This window comes from Atta colombica, unplaced genomic scaffold, assembly GCF_001594045.1.
Source record: "Atta colombica isolate Treedump-2 unplaced genomic scaffold, Acol1.0 scaffold20, whole genome shotgun sequence".
In the NCBI taxonomy this organism is placed as follows: domain Eukaryota; kingdom Metazoa; phylum Arthropoda; class Insecta; order Hymenoptera; family Formicidae; genus Atta; species Atta colombica.
The window spans coordinates 165,207-186,437 of NW_017259294.1; the positions used below are offsets into that span (position 1 = coordinate 165,207).

Sequence of the window (21,231 nt, forward strand, 5' to 3'; positions counted from 1 at the left end):
TATATATATATATACAAGTCATTACTTATAGTTAAGCTCGTTATATATAATATAATTTAAAAATCACTCTCTTGCGATCTGTTAGTGTATTGTTAGTCCTCTTTTAGACATTACATACATAACATATTCAAAGAATTATTAAGAATATTATCGTTATTGCAGTTATATTTAGTTTTATTTAGATTACTCTATGTTATATTTAGATTACTCTATGTTACGTAAATTTTAATCCGATTATTACTCCGAATTGCGTTTTTAAATTTTGTTGTAATTTCATGAAAATTACTTTTCAATCTAGAACATTTTATATCTTAACGAACATAACACACAATTTGACTAACATGGTTCTCATTATTAAACGAGGATTCAATCTTGATTGCTCTTGACGAAATGGATCTGTTCGATTTGTATGATTATGACAAATTATTTTGAAAAATTACAAAGAATTTTTATAGAAGACGACGGATGGCTGACTGTTCGTTAGAATGTAAGAAATTTTAATTAGACTGTAAGAATGTTTTAGATTTATATTGTATTAAAGAAGATTCTCTGTGAGTCGAAACGTTTACGGTATTTTAATTTTAAATATACGTAGGTCGTTTGATAAGTTTGGTAAATTTCCATGAAATGGCACTACAATCCATTTGATGACGCGACATCTCGAAAGATCCACTCTTTGAACCTCTTCAGGCCAAATTTCAGCCAGAAAAGACGCATAGTTTGGTAGTCATTTGAAGTAGGCTATCTCAAAGTCTGCAAAATATTCATTGACGGCGACAATGACTTTTTCATTTGACGAGAATTTCTTCCCACAGAGCCAAGTTTTTAAGTTTGGGAACAGAAAGAAGTCACGCGGGACCAAATCCAGAGAATAGAATGGATGAGGAATCAATTCATAGCCCAATTCGTAGTTTTGTCATTGCAATGGTCGACTTGTGGGACGGCGCGTTGTCTTGATGGAAGAGCACTTTTATGCGCGCCAATCTCGCTTCAAATGACTACCAAACGTGAACTATGCGTCCTTTCTGGCTGAAATTTGACCTGAAGGGGTTCGAAAAATGAATCTTTCGAGATGTCGCGTCATCAAATGGATTGTAGCGCCATTTCATGGAAATTTACCAAACTTATCAAACGATCCACGTATATCTAAATATATTGTATATCTAAACATATATTGTATATAAATTTTTTAATTAACTATACATCTATGTTTTTTGCTAGATTATCGGTGATTATTAGGATTTTTGTATATAAATAATAATTTCGATAGATTAAATTATACAACATGTAAGATAAACTTTGCCGTTTTTAACAGCATAAATATATCTTTCGACAAACAGTCCTCGTGAATCCAATAATTAGATATTATCTGCAATAATTAGATATTATCTAATTACATTTTGGATCATTTTTAGAAGTAAAAATATGTAATGTGTAAATATGAAACGTATAAATAGATATTTGTTTTACTTTATTTATATTTACTATATTTATATTTATTATATTTACTATAGTACAATAAGTAGTCTAAGTTTCCAATAATCAAAATAATTTAATCATTAAAATGGATTAAAAAACTGTATTCTCTATTCAGAATTTTTAATTGAAGTAAATTAATATAATACAACATAATAATAATCAATTAATAAATAAATATTTTAATTTATTTATTAATTATTTGTCAATACGATTGAATTGATATATTCCACAACGGGATTATGCGACAAAATGTTTGTTTATAGTACCCTAATTTATATATTAGAGAAAATGACTACTGGCATTTTACCCTAACAAAAATAGTGATATATTGTCCCAAGATACCATTTCATCTTATGATAAGTCTATACAATACAATAATACGGCTGTTAAGAAAATGAATCAATATATACTGAATATTTTCTATATTAATAGGTTAACAAGATAATCGAGCTAAATAATGTTTGAACAATAACTTATATAAAATACTATAAAAATTATAAGAAGCACATTTTCGTGCCATATTTACCTCATAAAAACAATACTGTCAGGAAATTTTGATACTTATGCAACACATTAAACACACAATTGTAAATAATTTTTTTGGCACAAGCGCTGCTAGTCAGTGTCATTATTAAACACAACGAGTGACATATTTTCCTAACTGGTGTATTATCCATAGTTATCCTATATCAAAATCATGAATTCGATTGGGATAACATGCACATCTTAGACAATGAATCATCTTAAATCATCATAAAAAGAACGGTATCTGAAATGATACATATTAAAGAACAAACAATTGGTTTAAATCAGTGCTCAGAATTAGTTGCACATTTCGGGTTGATTTCTGAAGCGCTATCTATTTTTCCCTGGTCTAAACAAAGGGTGCTTTCCAATTGCTTAACACAAACGTACATAGGAATGTACAAAGTGTATCATTGTGTACGATTCAGTTGGAACAGAATGTGTGTACGCATGGTTGAGATTCGTTTCGGGTAGATTTAGATTAAATGTATGATTTTTTCCGCCTGCATTAAATAAAAAAAAGTAAAAGTACCGGCCAACATCGTCCTCACTTATAGCCGCCGCTTAGTAACATGTAATTGTCACTATGTAGCGTTGTGTCAATGATAACGGACAATTGGAACGCAACTTGTTTCGCCGAAAGTGTCTGGGGATATTGCAATTAGAAAGCACCCAAACAAAGCCACATCAAACATTTATTCGACGCTTATCTGCTTATTTTAGATCATTTCTCTCTATCTTAGATCTCACTATCTTACATTGTACTAATCGACAATAAGACAATTAAATGTACATTTTGATTGTTATTCTGTACTGTACAACCAACAAGAAAGGTTAATTTAATATTCACACTGAACCATTGGCAAAGAAATCACAGGTAATCAGATCACATACTATGTAATACAATCACCTCACATCAGACCGTATAATATTTTAAAACATTATAAACTTATAATAATAACAATATATACGATTACAGTATAGCTGCACAATATCTTGATAGTTCGCATTATACTTGGTCCAGAAATAACATCCTCTCTCAATTTGAATTTGAAAAAATACCAAGATATGAGACATAATTGATGTGCAAGCAGATACACAAGCTAAGATACAATGATGTAATAGTATCGGATACAATCAATGACAATATTTAATGTAAGTAATAGGATGCGGTTTTTATATATAATTGTTATTCATTGAGGAAGATCACATTAAGGATTGAAACGTTTTTGAAATTGTATTAGATTAAAGTAACATTTAAGAATAATATATAAGACACGACACATGATTATTAGCCGGGCTTGAAAAGCTCTAATTTAACTTTTGTCAATTTCATTCTATAAAGCCATACAATATCATATTCTTATAATATAAATTTTATTTCTTACAATATAAATTCTTATAATATAAATTTTATTTCTTACAATATAAATTCTTATAATATAAATTAATTAAATCTTATAATAAATTTCAAACAAAAGCTACAATAACAATAATTTCTCTGCAAAAATTGTAGAAAGCAAACCTTCATCCTGCTGTATTGCAGACTCAGTTCATCATTTCTTCGAACCAATTGTGTACCGAGTATGTCGCGCTCATTCATAACGTTATCAATATCTTTTTTCTGACGTACGATATCTGAATCTGCCTGATGTATAGCTAGTCTGAGGCTCTTTTCTTCCTTCTTTGCTTCTTCAATTTGTTGTCGTAAGTTGCTTATTTCCGTATGGGAAGTTTGCAAATCAATCTTAAGTTCCTCTTTCTCTTTATCAACTTTCCTTAACACTGCAAAATGTATGATTTTCTATACTTATAATTTTTGATTTATTATTATAATTTATTTAAAGGTAAATGTTCATTATAGGAGAAACCTCTCCGATGATCTTGACATATATTGTCAAGATTATGACTCTGAGTAACAAATTTTAGCTGTCGCTTGTTATCCATTAAATAGTTATTAATAAAATATACATCTAAAAAAAATAACTTCTTATTTCTGCTATATATATATTATTAAGAACTATTCTATATCCTTTCTTATTTATCTAATGGTAACCCACGCGAAGTAAATTCCATCCCATCTCCCTCCTTGCCACGGAGCACAACTTTCTACGTGAAGCGAGTTTCATCTCACATCTCCCCCTGTTTTAGATGAAAGTGAGATGAAAGTAGTTTCCCATGGAAATCATACGCCCTGAAGTAGGAAGAGGTAGAGTGAAAATCTCTATGTATTATTATATAAAAATAAAAATTATATAGGAAAATAATGTTTTCAAAAAAATTTTTATTTTTAAAGCAGCAAATTTTTGTTCTACATAGTAAAAAGAGAATATAACTAATAATATAACTACGAGGATTCGAAGCCTGATCCTCTGAGAGGGGCATGGGGCGCGATGGATACTCGTTGGCACGAAAAGGAAGGTGCCAGAGATATTTGTAGATGCGGGGGAAGGGAAAGGAAAGGCACAGGGAAGTTCCGGCGATTACGTAAATACCGATATCAATGATACATGTCACCATGTTGTAACGTCACGTATTATTGGGACCCTGCAGCCACCGCGGACTTCGCACCCAAAATGTGTCGCAGGCTGCCGTTGCAATCGTGCTACTTCATATATTTACTATTTTTCTCTCGACGCGTTGCCGTTTCTCCTATTTCCCTTTTTTCTTTTCACATCAAAAATCATTTGACATGTTATGACATGTTCGGATGATGATATCATCAATGTAATTTTGATTGATTGATACAATTGCGAAGTTGTCAAAGTATAATAACACATGCATAATAACACAAAAATTAAAAATTGAGATGCATTGCGACGTTGCCAAGTAGTGGGCATAATGACATAAAAAAAAAATCAATTTTAACTTCCGAATTGCGCGCGTTTATTTTCATACTTGTTATTCATTCTTTTTTTCTTATAACGGATAGGTATATATGGCATAGGATAGGTCGGGAAGTAAAGAAAGTATATATAGTGATGTGAACGAAATTTTTTATTCACACTTTATTACATCATTTTTTTCATGCGTATTAAATATTAAAATTAATAGTTCGCAATTGGTGGATGATCTGTAGATGTCCATTGAAGATGTCGCTATCGCATATAGTGTCTTCAAATGTTGGAGAATCGCGTACTTGACATTGACTGTATTGACGAGTCGGGCTAATCGTTCGAACATTATACCCGTCAAACATACGGCATAGCATCGTTCAGCGTGCAAACTCTGACGATTAGCGGTCCAATGTTTATAAAATTGTCTTTGTTTTCGTTTCGAAGCATTTTGTAAATATTCCATCGTTGCTCGTAGAGGCACGTTTCGAGAAACAGCGACAGTTCGTGTTCGCGATGATCCCAGGGCGATCTCTATGTAACTCGGTGAATCAACGTCGTTTCCAATTTCCAAATATTTATAACCTGTAACCATCAGGTTGTAACGTGCTCAGTAAATGCACAACGCCGTATACTCATTTCATTAATCGTTTCAATACCTTTAACCATAAAATTCCTTTACAATATCAAGCTAGCGAGCTTGCCCAGGATTTATCTATATGCGGCCATATTGTATAAGAAAGAGTTGTATAAGAAAACAATTTAGATCATAAGTGCCACCACGAGAAAAACGATATAGTTATTACTCATCCATTGCAACACTCTTTATAATGCCATAATTTGTAACCTGTCGAATTGCTGAACGTTCGCGCTGCACATATATTTTCACATCTGTTATTCTTTTTTTTTTCTCATGCGGACAGATACATATATATACGTATATACATTCATATATACATTCATACATTTATAATAATAATATAAAACGCTTAATTATTTGACAAAGACAACAAAATAACGAGCATAAAAGTTAATTGTTAGATTACAATAAAAATATTAGGTGTAATAAAAAAAAATCCATTATTTTTCCATTCAATTTCATGCAAAAATAATGGATTTCTTTTTACTACACCTAATATATATTTGGGATACACTCAATTCTTATACATTAAAATGTTTCGACTCACAAAGTCTTCTTCAATTAACAATACAATTAGCCTAATAATCTAATCGCAAATTTAAAAACGGAACTAATATTGTATCAACTAAAGTGTTATTCCACCATATTCATAAGAATATCGATGATGCTATCAGCACGCATAATATGATAATAAAAAAAGGAAGAAAGGAAGGAATAAATGAATAATGCTATACATCCAGATATACAGTTTAAATATGTGTTTATTTTTATTTAACATAGTTTTACAATATATATATATATATACATAGATAGTTTTTTACAATATGTATAAGCAGGAACTTTAATTTAATTTCGCTTATTTCAAATCGAATTTTTAGCACCTGCCTCTTATTAACAATAAAATATACATTTACTTTTCACACTGTTTACAATATTATCTAAAGCATAAATTATTAACTCACATTCTATATTTGAATTTTTATTATAAATTTTGCGCAAAAAATCTATGACATCACACTTATCGATGATACAATTTTTACAAAAAAGTGTTACAAAATATTTAAATTTTTCATTGACAATGTACGTATACTGGCACAACTCAGAGTACACGTTCTCAGCATAATGTTCAAGTTTGAATGTTCATGTTCGAACATGAAGAGCACAATTGATGGCTTCATATATAGATTCATGTATTGCACAGTGTCAGTTTGACCATATTCAGGCATTTTTACACATTTTTCTATCACAATATCTTAGACTAATAATGATAATGAATATACGATTGATATGTTGACACGAATCCACTCAATCCACACGTCTTTCGATGAAAGCTTGCCACATTGCATGAGACAAGATTATGTTGTTACTTCAATTGCAATTTCAAAGTACATAGATCTCACAGCGATCCCAACATCCAAGTATTTGTAAGCTGTAGGTTTCAGTGTAAATCTTCTTCCGAATGTAAGGTGTATGACGGGGTTACAAGAAGGTGCTCTGAAGAAAAAGAAATAATACATATTAGAGAAAAAGGAAGACAGAAAACAAACTGTAGAGAAAAGATATAAAAAATTATATTAGGTGTACAACTTTGCTTCCGCCGTTTTCCTATAGATGGCTTTAGCGGTAAGTGGTGGTCGAAATAAATAGACGTCATACAATAAACTTGGGCATCTGTCAACATAACCCCATAGAAACATTAGTTTTGTCTGCATCATAAAGTTATTCTCGATTGAAAATGTCAGTTTACGAGCCAAATTCTCGTCATTTGCGAGAGGTTTTAATTTTTTGCTTCAATATGAAGAAATCTGCGGCTCATCGAATGCTCTCAAATAATATTTATGGTGAAGCTGCTATTAGTGAAAGAACGTGTTGTGAGTGGTTTCAACGCTTCAAGAACGGTGATTTTGACGTCCAAGGTCATGCTCTGTATTTGGTGGGACCAGCTCGGCGTAGTGTATTATGAACTGTTAAAACCGACTGAACAAGGCGATCGGTATCGAACGTAATTGATGCGTTTGAGCCGAGCATTGAAAGACAAACGGCCGCAATACAACGAGAGACACGATAAAATGATTTTGCAGCATGACAATGCTCGACCCCATGTTGCGAAAGTGGTCAAGACATACTTGGAAACGTTGAAATGGGAAGTCCCCCATCCGCCGTATTCTCCAGACGTTGCTCCCTCTGACTATCACTTGTTTCGATCAATGGCACATGGCCTGGCTGACTAGCACTTCCGGTCTTATGAAGAAGTAAAAAATTGGATCGATTCGTGGATAGCCTCAAAAGATGACCAGTTTTTTCGACGCGGGATTCGTACGCTACCCGAAAGATGGGAGAAAGTAGTGGCCAGCGATGGACAATACTTTGAATCATAAATGTATAACCAGTTTTTTACAATAAAGCCTCGAATTTCGGAAAAAAAACGGCGGAAGCAAAGTTGTACACCTAATATATAAAATTATAAAAGGAACTTACTGTATATAAGACTCTTCATCTTGAAACGTAAAACTTTACGGCATCGTTTGAAAACCGTTGCAGCGATCTGAACAACTAATGCAGTTATCCAGGCTCTTTTTAAGTTTCATTCCCTTCCATCACATTTTTTCAGGAATGCATGGAATTTGGTCAATCAACACAAACGAGATAAAAAAATGCAAACGCCGATGTACGACTGCTTTATTAGTGTAATGAAAGATTTTTTTTCAAGGACATGTTATTGTAATATGATGACATAACATGTTTCACGATGACATCATGAATGTAATTTTGATACAGTAATTTTGAACATTTGCGATGTTGCCAAGTAGTGAGCATAATGAAATAAAATTTAAAGATTGAGATGCATTGCGATGTTGCCACATAGTGTGAATAATGATATAAAATGAAAACATCGAGATATAAATATTCAATTCAGTATAATTGTTGTCGAAATATTGACAAAGACTGATAGGAGTTTCGATTTTGATTCGGTCCGCAGTGGACAAGTTACTAGAGCTCTATGATTGTTCAATAATAGAAAGCGAATCAGAGTGTAGTCCAAAAAATGCAATTTTATGTTCTTTTTATAGTTATCTTTTCTTAAAAGATCTTCTTTCTTATTATTATATCTATCCGTGCTTTATATTCACACGTATAACCGTCTTCTTAATTTTGTATGTACAACTCTGTGTGATTTGAATAAAAGATTTTATAATTATATCAGGTTATGGGCTTAGCACGTTTCCACTGCACTAATAAGATAAGATGTGTGTAAAACTATTGTGATATTTGCGATTGAATTGGTTAGAATAGTCGTGAATTAGTTAGAATAACCATGCTGAGGTTAAAAGGTAGAAAAACGAAGAACAAGTACTAGTATCGGATATGGTTACTCAGTCGGAAATTGCAACAATTGAGAAGTTGGATAACTATTTCTTCTGGAAAGCTATGATTGAGATTATTACCTATGAGAAAGATTGGTCATGTCATCTTGATGACGCCTAGTGTAAAATCTGTGCAGAAACCAAAATGAATTAAGATAAATGTTCGGAGCTTCATACAATTATAAGTTTCATTCAATTATCTTTATCCGTTCAAAGATTATTTAGGTGTCTCGGCACTTTCTAAAGACCCTATATGAAGAAGGACGCATCTACACATAATCAATCGTCTAATAATAATATCATAATCGATATATCTATACCTGGACTTGAGCCAACTTTAAAATTCTTAATCATGAACGTAAGTTCATTCTGTGTTAAGAATAAGTCTAGGAACTCATCCAAATTATTCCCTTCAAAGAATGGAATCTCATTAAGAACCTCATGCATCCTCGATTTGTTCGATGACCTTATCTATTTTTTCCGGAAAGTACTCCGTAACTGTATCCGAACGATTGTATCTAAATTGAAATCTTTTAATCGTTTTCCAGAGTTTTAATCGTTTTTCAGAGCTTCCTCAAACCCTCCTAAGTTTCTCCTGTTTAATTTTATGCATTATACTCATATCTCATAATCATTACCTTTTCTTGTATTCTATATAATCTGCTCTTAACCTTGACTACTTGAACCTCACCAGAGCCTCCTTTCGAAGACGTATGTGACGACTACAAGCGTCAATTGGCAACGCGAACCCGTACATGCGACGGGCGCGTGAGCGCGAGAAGCTTTCTCGCAAGGGCTCGCGAAATGAAAACGGCGAGTACCGCAACATAGAGTAGCCCCCAGAAGGCAGGCGCGAACCCACGCGCAAGAAAAATCTAGTAGGCCATATAAGACCTGCGAAACCGAAAAGGGAGCCTCCAAAATCAATGCCACCCAAGTCGATCAGCGGCCACCAGCGCGAGCGGACCCACGCCTACTAGCACCAGGGACGTGGACACTCTATCCGCTGGACATCTCACCGAGATGCCTGTTATGTACACGCCCCTTAGAAATCTGCATCAACGTATAGGACAGCCAATGCCAGCACCTGGTCTCCACCGACATTGATCGAACTAGGTAATCGCTGAAGATGTCGCTGCCACCACCAACGCCGCCTGCAGCCTGCCTGCTGACAACATCACAGAAGGCGACAGCGGAGGCAGACTGAAGGACGCCACCGCCAATAGGCTCACGGAAGCAGTCCCCGCATACGCTGCCAGGAACACCGCCGGCGTGGAAACACAGTCACTGGTGGATGAGAACAATAACCAAGTATCTCCGCTGAAGTGGACTCGCAGCACACCTTCCGTCAGCTATCGCAAACGCGTTGACGCAAAATCAGATCCTTTTCAGGGCCACACATGTACGCTACGCCGCCCTCAAGGCGTTGTAAATAATTGTAAATACATCTTGTACATAATATACAATTCTACGCCATTCTTTCTTCTTCGTTCTGACTTCCGTCTTACTAGTGCACATAAGCAGTAGAGGCCGACAGCGACAGCCGGCTGCAAACCAGTAGAAACCGTCAACATTAGGCCACAACAGTATCATTACGATGTTATATGATATAATAAAATCTTCGTTCAAGGGCGAGAATCACGTTAAGTCCAAAAAGAAAAATCAAATGGTAAAAATATTATATTCATAGTAATGTATCAGATGTACAAGTATGAAATGATTTTTTTCCCAAAAAAAAATACGTTAAATTCGGAAGAATGATAAAAAAAGATTTATTCGAAATATGCTCCATTGCTAGTTACATTTTTCCCATCTTTCGAGCAATTTGTGGATACCACGCCAATAAAAATCTTCCCCTTTTGCCGCGAACCATTTTTTCACATCTTCGTGAAAAACGAACCACAGCGCTGCTCAGCAAGTGCGTGACCCATCGATGCAAACAAGTGGTAATCGGAAGGAGTCAAGTTTGGTGAGTAAGCCGCATGGAATAGAACTTCCCAGCTGAGTGCTTCCAACGTATCCCGAACTTTTGCCATATGTGATGAAGCATTGTCAAGGAGAAAAATGACCTTGTGTTGCCTCTTTTGGTATTTTGGTCGTTTTTTAAGCAGCGAACGGTTCAAATCGATCAATTGTTGTTGATAGCGTTTGGTATTAACCGTTTCGCCAGGCTTCAATAGCTCATAATAGACCACACCCTTCTGGTCCCACCAAACACAGAGCGTCTTCCTGCTAAAGCGATTCGGTCTTGCGGTCGATGTGGATGGTGCGCCTGGGTCTACCCATGATTTTGCGCTTGGGATTCTAAAAAAAAATCCACTTTTCATCCCCAGTAACGATACGATGCAAGAATGACTTTCTTTTGTATCGTTCGAGCAAAATTTCACATGTGTTTTTGTGCCTCTCCATCTGTCTCTCGTTCAATTCATGTGGCACCCATCTGTCGACTTTCTGAATCTTTCCCATCTCTCGTAGGCGATTGGAAATAGCTTGTTGACTAACGCTCAATTGCTGTGCGAGTTGTTTTTGTGTTTGTGAATCATCTTCATCCAGTAATGCTTGCAGTTCCATGTCTTCGTACTTTTTGGACGGTTTTCCGTCTACAACATCGAAATCTCCAATTTTGAAATGCTGAAACTATCGTTCACACGTTTTTTGCGATGCAGCATATTCACTATAAGTTTCTCCAAGTAATCGGTATGATTCCGCAACAGTTTTCTTCAAATGAAAACAAAAAATTAATGCTGTCCGCGAATGCTCCTTATTTGGTACAAATTTCGTCATATTAAACACTGTAACACAATACTATGCAAACACTCTTCAATCAAATCACTTTGCGCGTTTGACACTTGTTGATGGTACAATAAAATGGCATATAATGTTAAATCTTTGTACTTCACACTGTATTGGTGCGCTATCTGTTTCTCAAATCGTCATTTCATACTTGTACACCTGATAGGTCTTATATTCATAGTAAAAATATTCTTATATTTATGACAGATTGATTAACATAAACTGTCAGAACCCTGCTAATAAGATATAGTAAAGTTATATAAGAGACAAAGATGGGAACATAAGAGTCAAATTATAAAATTATAAATTAAATGTATGAAACAATTCTATAAATAACACATATTGTTACATTACAGTTGTAAAACATATTACATTATAGGTTTCGGCTCTTATAATAGATTGAGTCATCCTTAGATAATACAAAATTCACAATCTTGAAATTCATTTCCATTGTCATAGAAAATTTATTAATTTATATAGCGATTGAAAAACTTTCATCACGATTTTTATTTATATTTTATTATTATTTATATTTATATTGTTTTATATATTTAATTTATAATATTATAGTTCTTACATTTATACTTAATTACGTTGACTTTTACATGCCCTATACATCTTTGTATTGTCTTTTAAAAAGCTAAAGCGCAGTTGTATCAATGTCATTTTGACTTTAAGCGAAACTTAAAACTCTGTCTCGTTTTAAAGCCAAAAAGAGATAGAGAGAATAAGAGTTTTACACCTTGCTTAAAATCAAAGTAACGTTGGTGCAATCGAGCCTAAGAGTCTTGTATCATTTGTTATTTGAAAGTATATAATTCAGGGTCATTGTTCGTAATGGAATCCCTAGAGTCTACCTCAGGATTACGTTACGAACAATAACTCTGAATTATATGATTTCATTATATTCTATTAGTCCTAATAGCCCTTATGTTAATCAATCTACAATGAATATAAAAATATTTTTTTATCATTTGACTTCTCTCTTTGGACTTAATGTGATTCTTGCCCTTGAAAAGATTTAATTGTATCGTATACATCACGTCGATACTTTTATGAATCGACGATATTATGGTGAGACAACATTTTACAATAGTTACTTATGATACAATTATAATATTAGTTCCGTTTTTAAATTTGCGATTAGATTATTAAATTATTAGATTAATTGTGTTGTTGTACAAGAATCTACAAGAACTGCGTAATATTGTCTCAAATTTACAGGATGCATTACCAAAATCCGGACAAATCGAACAATTTCTTTTTAATAAACAAAATGTTTTTAATGAAAAATTAAATATTACAAAATATTAAAAAATCCTTTTACATGGCACTTGGGGAATCCTTGTACAGTATAATTATACGATATCCATTAGCTTAAATGATGGCCTCTATTCTCGGTCTGAAGCGTTCGCACGCACGCGTTGTAATGTAGCGCTATCCATGCCAACAAATACTGCCTCAATAACGGTCCTTAGACTCAATAATGATCACATTGGGATGCCGAGACTTGTTTGTGACCCTTTCATCTATCAGAACACAACGGTTGTCCTGGGTCATCCGAAATCAGCGCTTGAGTCCTTTCAACTACACTCCATACGTAGTAGTCCAAGGGATTTAATAAATCTGGGCTGTTGTGAGGCCAGAATTCCTTGGATCAAAACATATTGACATTGTCTGAGAGCCAATTTTGAATCAAATAACTCGTATGAGTCGGTGCACCGTCCTGCTGAAAAATATATGGCCTTCCGGACGCCACAGTTTCCATTCACGGCTTCACTACATCCAGAACGCGCAACGATTGCCTTGGGTCATCCGAAATCAGCGCTTGAGTTCTTTCAACGACTGCGGAGGTCCTCGCAGTGTGTTCTTTCGAGTGTCTCTTCCTCGTTGGCATCCTGAAACCTTTATTGGACTGTTCTAAAACCGTATTTTGCCACGTCATGAACAGTTGATCTCGGGGTATCCAAAGAACCGAATTATTTCCGTTGCTGAGCACCCAGCGCGAAAGTCTTCGATGATCACGGCCTTTCGATTATACTCCTCGCTTGGTTTCAACATCCATTGGCCAATTTGAGAATATATATTGAATTGTTTACTAGAATCAGGCTTTCTCGGACGACAACCTCTGGCGGAGATACAATAGAGCGAAAAATTTAAATTGAAATTTGTCCGGATTTGTTGACCCTGTATACCATTATTGTAATCTAAACACTTTTATTTTCGTATTTGATCTTGTTGTTTTGCTTTGTCAAATAATCGAGCGTTTTATATTATTGTATGTATGAACGTATACATGAATGTATGTATGTATGAATGTATGTATTTACGTATGCGCATACGTATGTACATATGTATAAACATATGTATATATGTACGTATATACCTGTCCATAAGAAAAAAAAAAGAATAACAGATGTGTGCAGCGTATATTTTCAGCAATTCGACAGGCTGCAAATGATCATGGCTACATTATAAAGAATGCTGCAACGGTATGAATGATAACTATATCGCTTTTCTCGTAATGGCACTTATGATATAAATTGTTTTCTATACAACGACTGCCTGTAGATAAATCCTGAGCAGGCTCGCTGCAACTTGATATTGTAAAGGAATTTTAATGATTAATTAAATAGGGATTGAAACGATTAATGAAATGAGTGCATCGCACTGTGCGTTTACTGAGCAGACGTTACTTGACAGCTACGGGCTAAGTTGGAAATTGTAATCAATGTTAGTTCACTGAGTTATGGAGATCGTCCTGGGAGATTATCGCTGAACTGCCGCTATCTTTCGAAGCGTGGAAGCTCTACGAGCAACGATGGAATATTTACAAGATTCTTCAAAACGAATACAAAGACAGTTTTATTTGAGCGTTGGATCGCTAACCATTAAAGTTTGCACGCTGAACGATGCTACGCTCGTACGTCTCGATTCTTCGTCCGTATGCATGACTGAAACGATATTACGCCGTATGTTTGAGTTTTACGGGTGTATCGATGTAACGTTCGAATTAGCTCGACTCGTCGATATGATCGATGTCAAGTATACGCGATTCTCTAACATTGCGTCCAAAGACGTTGTATGCGATAGCGACATCATCAATGGACATCAGCTCGTCGAATACTAACTATTAACTTTAGTATAAAGATTATGCATTTCGCAGATTTCTTCCGTGTCCAGATCCATTCTTGGAATGCAAACGTTTCGTGAATCTTGCAGTCCACTTCATCAGAGCAGCTTGATATTGAACTGTTTCTCCAGGTAGTTCTTTTTTTATATATTACGCTACTTGTTGGAGTAGTGAAGGAAAAGAAGAGAAGAGAATTGTGGGGAAAGGAAGAGAGGTGGGGAAAATCGGTCAGTCCTCAATAATCGGGAGAATAGTTTTCCATATTTTATTTATGTTGTAGGCATTATCTTTATTTAGATTATTAGGATGTTTTTGTATCTCTGTGGCTTCTTTATATTTTCTTGGAAAGTATAATGTAATATTGGCTATTGTGATTGTTTTGTCAAACAGTATTTGATGTCCTGTTTCGATGTTGTGTTCTGATAATGCTGATTGCATGTTTTAACCTGACATCACGTTAGTGTTCTTTTATCTATAAGTTGATCATTCTCCCAGTTTCTCCAATGTATACTTGTCATCAGGAACAAAGTATTTTGTACACTCCTGCGAAGCTGAGTAGAGATCTTTGATTTATTTCTTAAGGTTTGTCCAATCTTTTTGGGTAGTTTAAAGATAGTTCGGATATTGTATTTGTTTAATATCCCACCAATTCGATCTTGTTCCTTTGACATGAGAGAATGGATTCTTTCGTCTGATTGTTTGTCAGAAACCATTGTCTTGTTTGCATGTTTATTGATTATGTCTTTTTTGTCGTGTTCATTTTTCTGTAAAACTATTTTTAAATGATTGAGTTCTGTTTGTAGATGTTCTTTGTCAGAGATGTTGAAAGCTCTATGTACAAGTGAATTGATTGCAGATTGTTTTGTGCTGGGTGGTGGTGTGACTTGGCATGTAAGTATCTATTTTTATGTGTTGGTTTTCTGTACATTTGATGGCCTAAGGTACCGTCAGCTTTCTTGGAGACAAGAACATTTAGGAAGGAAAGTTTTCCGTTTTCCTTTATGTCTCTAATAAAATGGATATTTGGATGTTGATTGTTGAGGAAAATAAGGAATTTACGGAGTTCGGCTCTGTCGTGTCTCCATATCACGAATGTATCGTCTATATAATGTAATCAAACTTTTGATCTTTTGGGTGTTTTTCTGAACATCTACAGACAGAATTCAATCACTATGTCAAAGGAACAACAGACCGGATGTTAAATAAACACAATATCTGAACTATCTTTAAACCATTCAAAATATATAGGACAAAAGAAATCCTAAAAATCAAAGACCTCCACTCAATTCCGCAGGAGTGTACAAAATATCTTGTTTCTGCGGGCAAGTATATATTGGAGAAACTGAGAGAATGGTCAAACTACGGATGAAAGAATACCACGTGATATCAGGTTAAAATACGTTATGCAATCAGCAGATGCATCACGCAATTATCAGAACACAACATCAAATACTGTTTGACAAAACGTCTACAATAGACAACATTACATCATACTTTCCAAGAAAATATAAAGAAGCCACAGAGATACAAAAACATCCTAACAATCTAAATAAAGATAATGGCTACAACATAAATAAAATATGGAATTACTATCTCCCGGTTATTGAGGACTGACCAATTTCGCCCCGCTCCTCCTCCCCTCGCCCACAATTCTCTTCTTTCCCTCCACTACTCCAACAAGTAGCATAATATATAAAAAGAAATGATCCGAAATAGCTCAGTATCAAGCTACTCCTCACCCTGATGAAGTAGACTGCAAGGTACACAAGACGTTGGAATTCCAAGATTGGACACGGAAGAAACCCGCGGAACGCATAATTTTTATATAGAAAGTATCCGTGGAAGAATATTATCAACTTCAGTATTTAATAGGTATGAAAAAAATAATGTAATAAAATGTGAATAAAAAATTTTTCGTTCACTATATGTACTTTCTTTATTTCCCATTCGACTTATCCTATGCTATCCATTGTAAGAAAAAAGAAAAAAAATAACAAATATGAAAATTAACTCGCACAATTTGATTAAAATTAATGTTTTTTTATATCATTATGCCCACTACTTGGCAATATCGCAATTGTATCAAAATTACATTGATGATTGATGATTATTATTCGTATATGTGGTGACATGTCAAATAGTTTTGCGTATGAAAAGAGAAAGGGAGATAGGAGAAAACAGCAATGCAGAGAGAAAAATAGTAAGTATATGAGACAGCGTCCACGGTTATGACGGCAACCCGCAACGCATTTTGGGGTGAGTGCAGCGTAGCGGCGGCAGTGGCGGCGGCGGTGGCGGCAGCGGCCCGCGACGCATTTTGTGCGGCGGCTGCAGTCTCTCAATGATACGTGATGTCACATGGCTTCATTGATATTCTCATCGTATTGTTTACGTATACACTGATATCGCCGAAACCTTCCTTACGAGTATCCTTTGCACTTACTAGTATGCGCTCCGTGTTCCTCTCAGAAGACCTGGCTTTCGAATCTCCCCAGTTATACTATTGGGAGTACAAATTAGTTCGATCCGTTTCCCTAAAGATTGCTCCAGCTGTTGTGAATGGTTCATAGTGATAGCTGATTTTGGCGGTTTCAGAGAGATTAAACATCTGTTAATAATAATCGGTTTAAATCGATTTGAGTTTCATACAAAAACCTTGATTTTTAATATGTTTGAAATGTCGAATTTTGTGTTAACCAAGCAGCATTTGCGGGACATTTTGATTTTCTGCTTTAATTGATCTGATCTTCTCTGATTTTCTGCTCTGGAAGAAAAGTGCGACTGAAGTCCATCGAATGCTTGTCGAAGTTTATGGTGACACTGCTCCAACTGATAAATCATGTAGGTGGAAACCATCAAATGGTTTCGACATTTCAAGGATGGAGATTTCAGCATTGAAGAAGCCTCGCTCTGGATAGCCAAAAAAATTCGAAGACAAAGAATTAGAGGCATGACTCGAAGAACATCAGAGTCAAACGCAAGAGGAGCTTGCAGAATCATTGGGGCTGACTCAACAAGCCGTTTCTGTACGATTGAGAGCCATGGGAATGATTCAAAAACAAGGAAATTGAGCCTTATGAACTGAAACTGAGAGACGTTGAAAGGCGATTTTTCACTTGCGAACAGCTGATTCAAAGACAACAGAGAAAATATTTTTTGCATTGGATTGTGACTGGCGATGAGAAGTGGATATTCTACCCCAAAAAGAAAAAGTACTACGCTAAGCCCGGTCAATCATTGCCATCGATCTTAACATCAACATCACAGCCGAACATTCATGATTCGAAGATTATGCTCTGTATCTGGTGGGACCAAAAGGATCTTGTTTACTATGAACTGTTGAACCTGGCGATTTCATTACGGGCGATCGGTATCAGCTACAATTGATTCGTTTGAGCCGAGCATTGCGAGAAAAACGGCCGGAATACGAGTAAAAACATGATAAAGTTATTCTTCTTCATGGCAATGTTCGGCCTCATGTCGCTAAAGTCGTAAAAAATATTTGGAAACGCTCAAATGGGATGTTTTACCGCATTCGCCGTATTCTCCGGACATTATTCCTTCTGATTATTGGTTGTTCCGAAGGATGCAGCAAGTCACGGTTCACTTCTTTCTCAGAAATCGAAAATTGATTCCAAAATTGGATCGCCTCCAAAGACGAGTCATTTTTTCGAGATGGAATTCGAAAATTGCCTGAGAGATGGGAAGAAGTAGTAGGCAGCGATGGACAATAATTTAATTGATCTGTTCATTCATTTTGTTTTGAAATAAATGCACAAAAAAACGGACTGAACTAATTTGTACTCTCAATACTATCATTTTTTAAATTTTTGTTGTTAACTTTTTAACAAATAACAAGCGATAACTAAAACCTGTTAAATGTTAGCGTTATGACCTTGATAACATATGTCAAGTTCAAGATCATCGGAAAGGTTTCTTCGGAAAGTGAATATTTACCTTCATGAATTCTTCATTGGTTTTTTTTCTATTTATTTGGTTATACCTTGAACAGATCTAATAATCTAATGTCTTTTTGTCATTAAATAAATGTTGAGTACTACGTATAAGTTCCAGAATTTTTTATTTCATGGGAAAATGGAGAAGAGGGTATAGAAAGATCTTTTTTTTTTGACTCTTTTTTTGAGATATCGCTCTTAGGCAAATGTTATAATGCACTTGAGTAAATCCTAGATGAGGATCAACAGTACTGATACTGCAGTCCTTGTTTCTTCTCGCTTTGTCGTCGAAGAGCTTTGCAAACTCTCTAATCAGGATATCGCAACGGATGTGATGGAGCAGTTCCGTGTGAGGGAAAAATCATTACTTCCTCAAGTAATCTCTAGGTACCGATAATTAAAGTCCTCTAGAATGTAAGTAGGAGACTAATCACGACTGCACTAGAAAAACCAGAACAAGGGCTGAGTTCTGAGTTGTAATGGACATTGACAATCTCCAAGCAGAACTGACTCTACTCCGACATAAGAACGGGCTCATTTGGCTCGGAGTTGAAGCATACAAGAAAGGAAATAGGAGACAACGGCATTGAGATTACCTTCCAGCAATTCCCGTCATCTGCGATAATTTGGGATATTTATTGATAATTTGCGCCTCCGTTTTCCTTTAGGAATGTTAAATTCCTAACGACGGAAGAAGAGTTTGCGATTTCAGATCTCTCTTTCGAAAGCTTATAGGGAGGCGAGTGTTTACCCGCCACCAGACAGAGAGAGAAATGGAGCGAGATCTATCTTCGAGAAGCTTTCAATAATTCTTTTCCCTCATCTTTGTGAAGATGAAGTATATGTAGCGTGATTTTAACATAATTCTTTTTCCTTCTTTTTCAAAAAACAACGAGAAAAGAAAAAGAAAATGGGACGGAAGTAAGGCGTATTTCTGATCATGTCCACTTTGAGTTATTTTTCAAAAAAAATTATTGAACCTCCTTGCACGATGAGGAATGCTGCGACCATTCTCTATAGTAGTAATCATTTCATTTAAATCAGGGGAACCTATTCTATGGCTTCTTTGAGACCCAACTTCTTTTGTCTTATAATCTCAACTTATGTTTCCCTTCTTTCAGTGAGGCCTCAAGAGGCCTCTTCTTTCTTCTATGGCCCTACTGAAAGAAGGGAAACATGGATTGAGGTTATAGATAGAAAAAAGAAAACGATAACTCGCAAGGAGGCGGTGATAACCAGAACTAAATGCTCTCGCGATTGCACGCAAAGAGTAATCGGATCATTAAGTCGATATTTCCTGGAGCATAAGAAGAAGAAAAAAAGAAGAGGAGGAGTCTCTTTAAAGCAGTGCACAGTGACGGTTATTCCTGATTAAACAACGGCTGTTATGAAGCCTATATCATTAGAGAAAAGATTTCCTTGGAATTACTTGGGATCTCTAAGTGCTAATTTTGGAGATCGCTGGATCTGACGGTGCGGCAAAAACGGATGCTCTCGCTGCAAGAAAGGCGATTAAATAAGGAAAACTATATAGTACTATAAGGCAAAATAGACTCCGGGCAAAACAAACACTCATTACTTTATGTTAGTATACTATATGTTAGCAAGAATTGAAACAAACGTAACCTCACCTGTTTATTGTCTGTCGCAAGCAATTGAGTTATTAGGGGAACGCATTTTGATAGATATAAAGAATATAAAATTCGAAATCGACGATAAACTTTCGTTATTTCGAGGTGAGTTTTTCTCCATAAAATCACACTTTCATAGGATTGTAATTATTATATATTGTGTCCTTTAAATGCATGTGTGTTTGTTTGTCTTGCTCTATCACGAATTTCGTAAAATAATTACTACTAGTTTTGATTTTATTTTGATTCTTTTTGAAAAATCCTTGCCGGACAAAATAAAGCCAATTTGCTGGTCACTTATTCATTTTGCCCATCATCTTCCATTATCTCGGTGGTCGCAAAGATTTGCACATTCGGGCTAATTCCGGCGAGCTAATCCCCACCATCGCTCGAACCGCCGTAACGCCCTGGATTAGGAGCGACCCTAAAAATTTCTATTGTTAATTTATTCATAATTTATTCCTTAATGATATACTTATACAATATCTTAACGTGGTTTTCTAATATATTTCTTATCTAATACATACAAAGAAATTTTTATGTTAAGAAAGTTAGAAATAAATTATTTAAAAAAACGTTTCAATAATAATTTGGCGGAAGGTGCGCTCCCAATGTATTTCTGATATATGGATGCTCCTGAGCCAGAGCATCATGAGCGTTCATCATGTGAAATTTGTACAATTTCGGGCTGATTTTGATGATCCTCTCCCCCATCCTGCCAAAATCAGGCCGAAATTGTGCAAATCTTTGCAAGCACTGACTTACCTATTATATTTGTTCTATTATTTCTGCCTATTATATTTTTCATCCTTTATTATTATAGATGGTCAATAATTAGAAAAGAAAAACTAATCAAGGCCGGTAGAAAAATCTAT

The 21,231-nt window shown here is 35.2% G+C and overlaps 1 protein-coding gene across 1 annotated transcript in view; it reads right to left on the reverse strand.

Annotated features, from left to right (window-relative positions):
* LOC108687088 (cilia- and flagella-associated protein 58-like) overlaps positions 1 to 21,231 on the reverse strand; it is a 383,240-nt gene that overhangs the window by 143,263 nt on the left and 218,746 nt on the right. Inside the window, exon 11 of the mRNA XM_018192691.1 lies at positions 3,530 to 3,789. Coding sequence (XP_018048180.1) covers positions 3,530 to 3,789 — 260 coding nt within the window. The remainder of the gene's footprint in view (positions 1 to 3,529; positions 3,790 to 21,231) is intronic.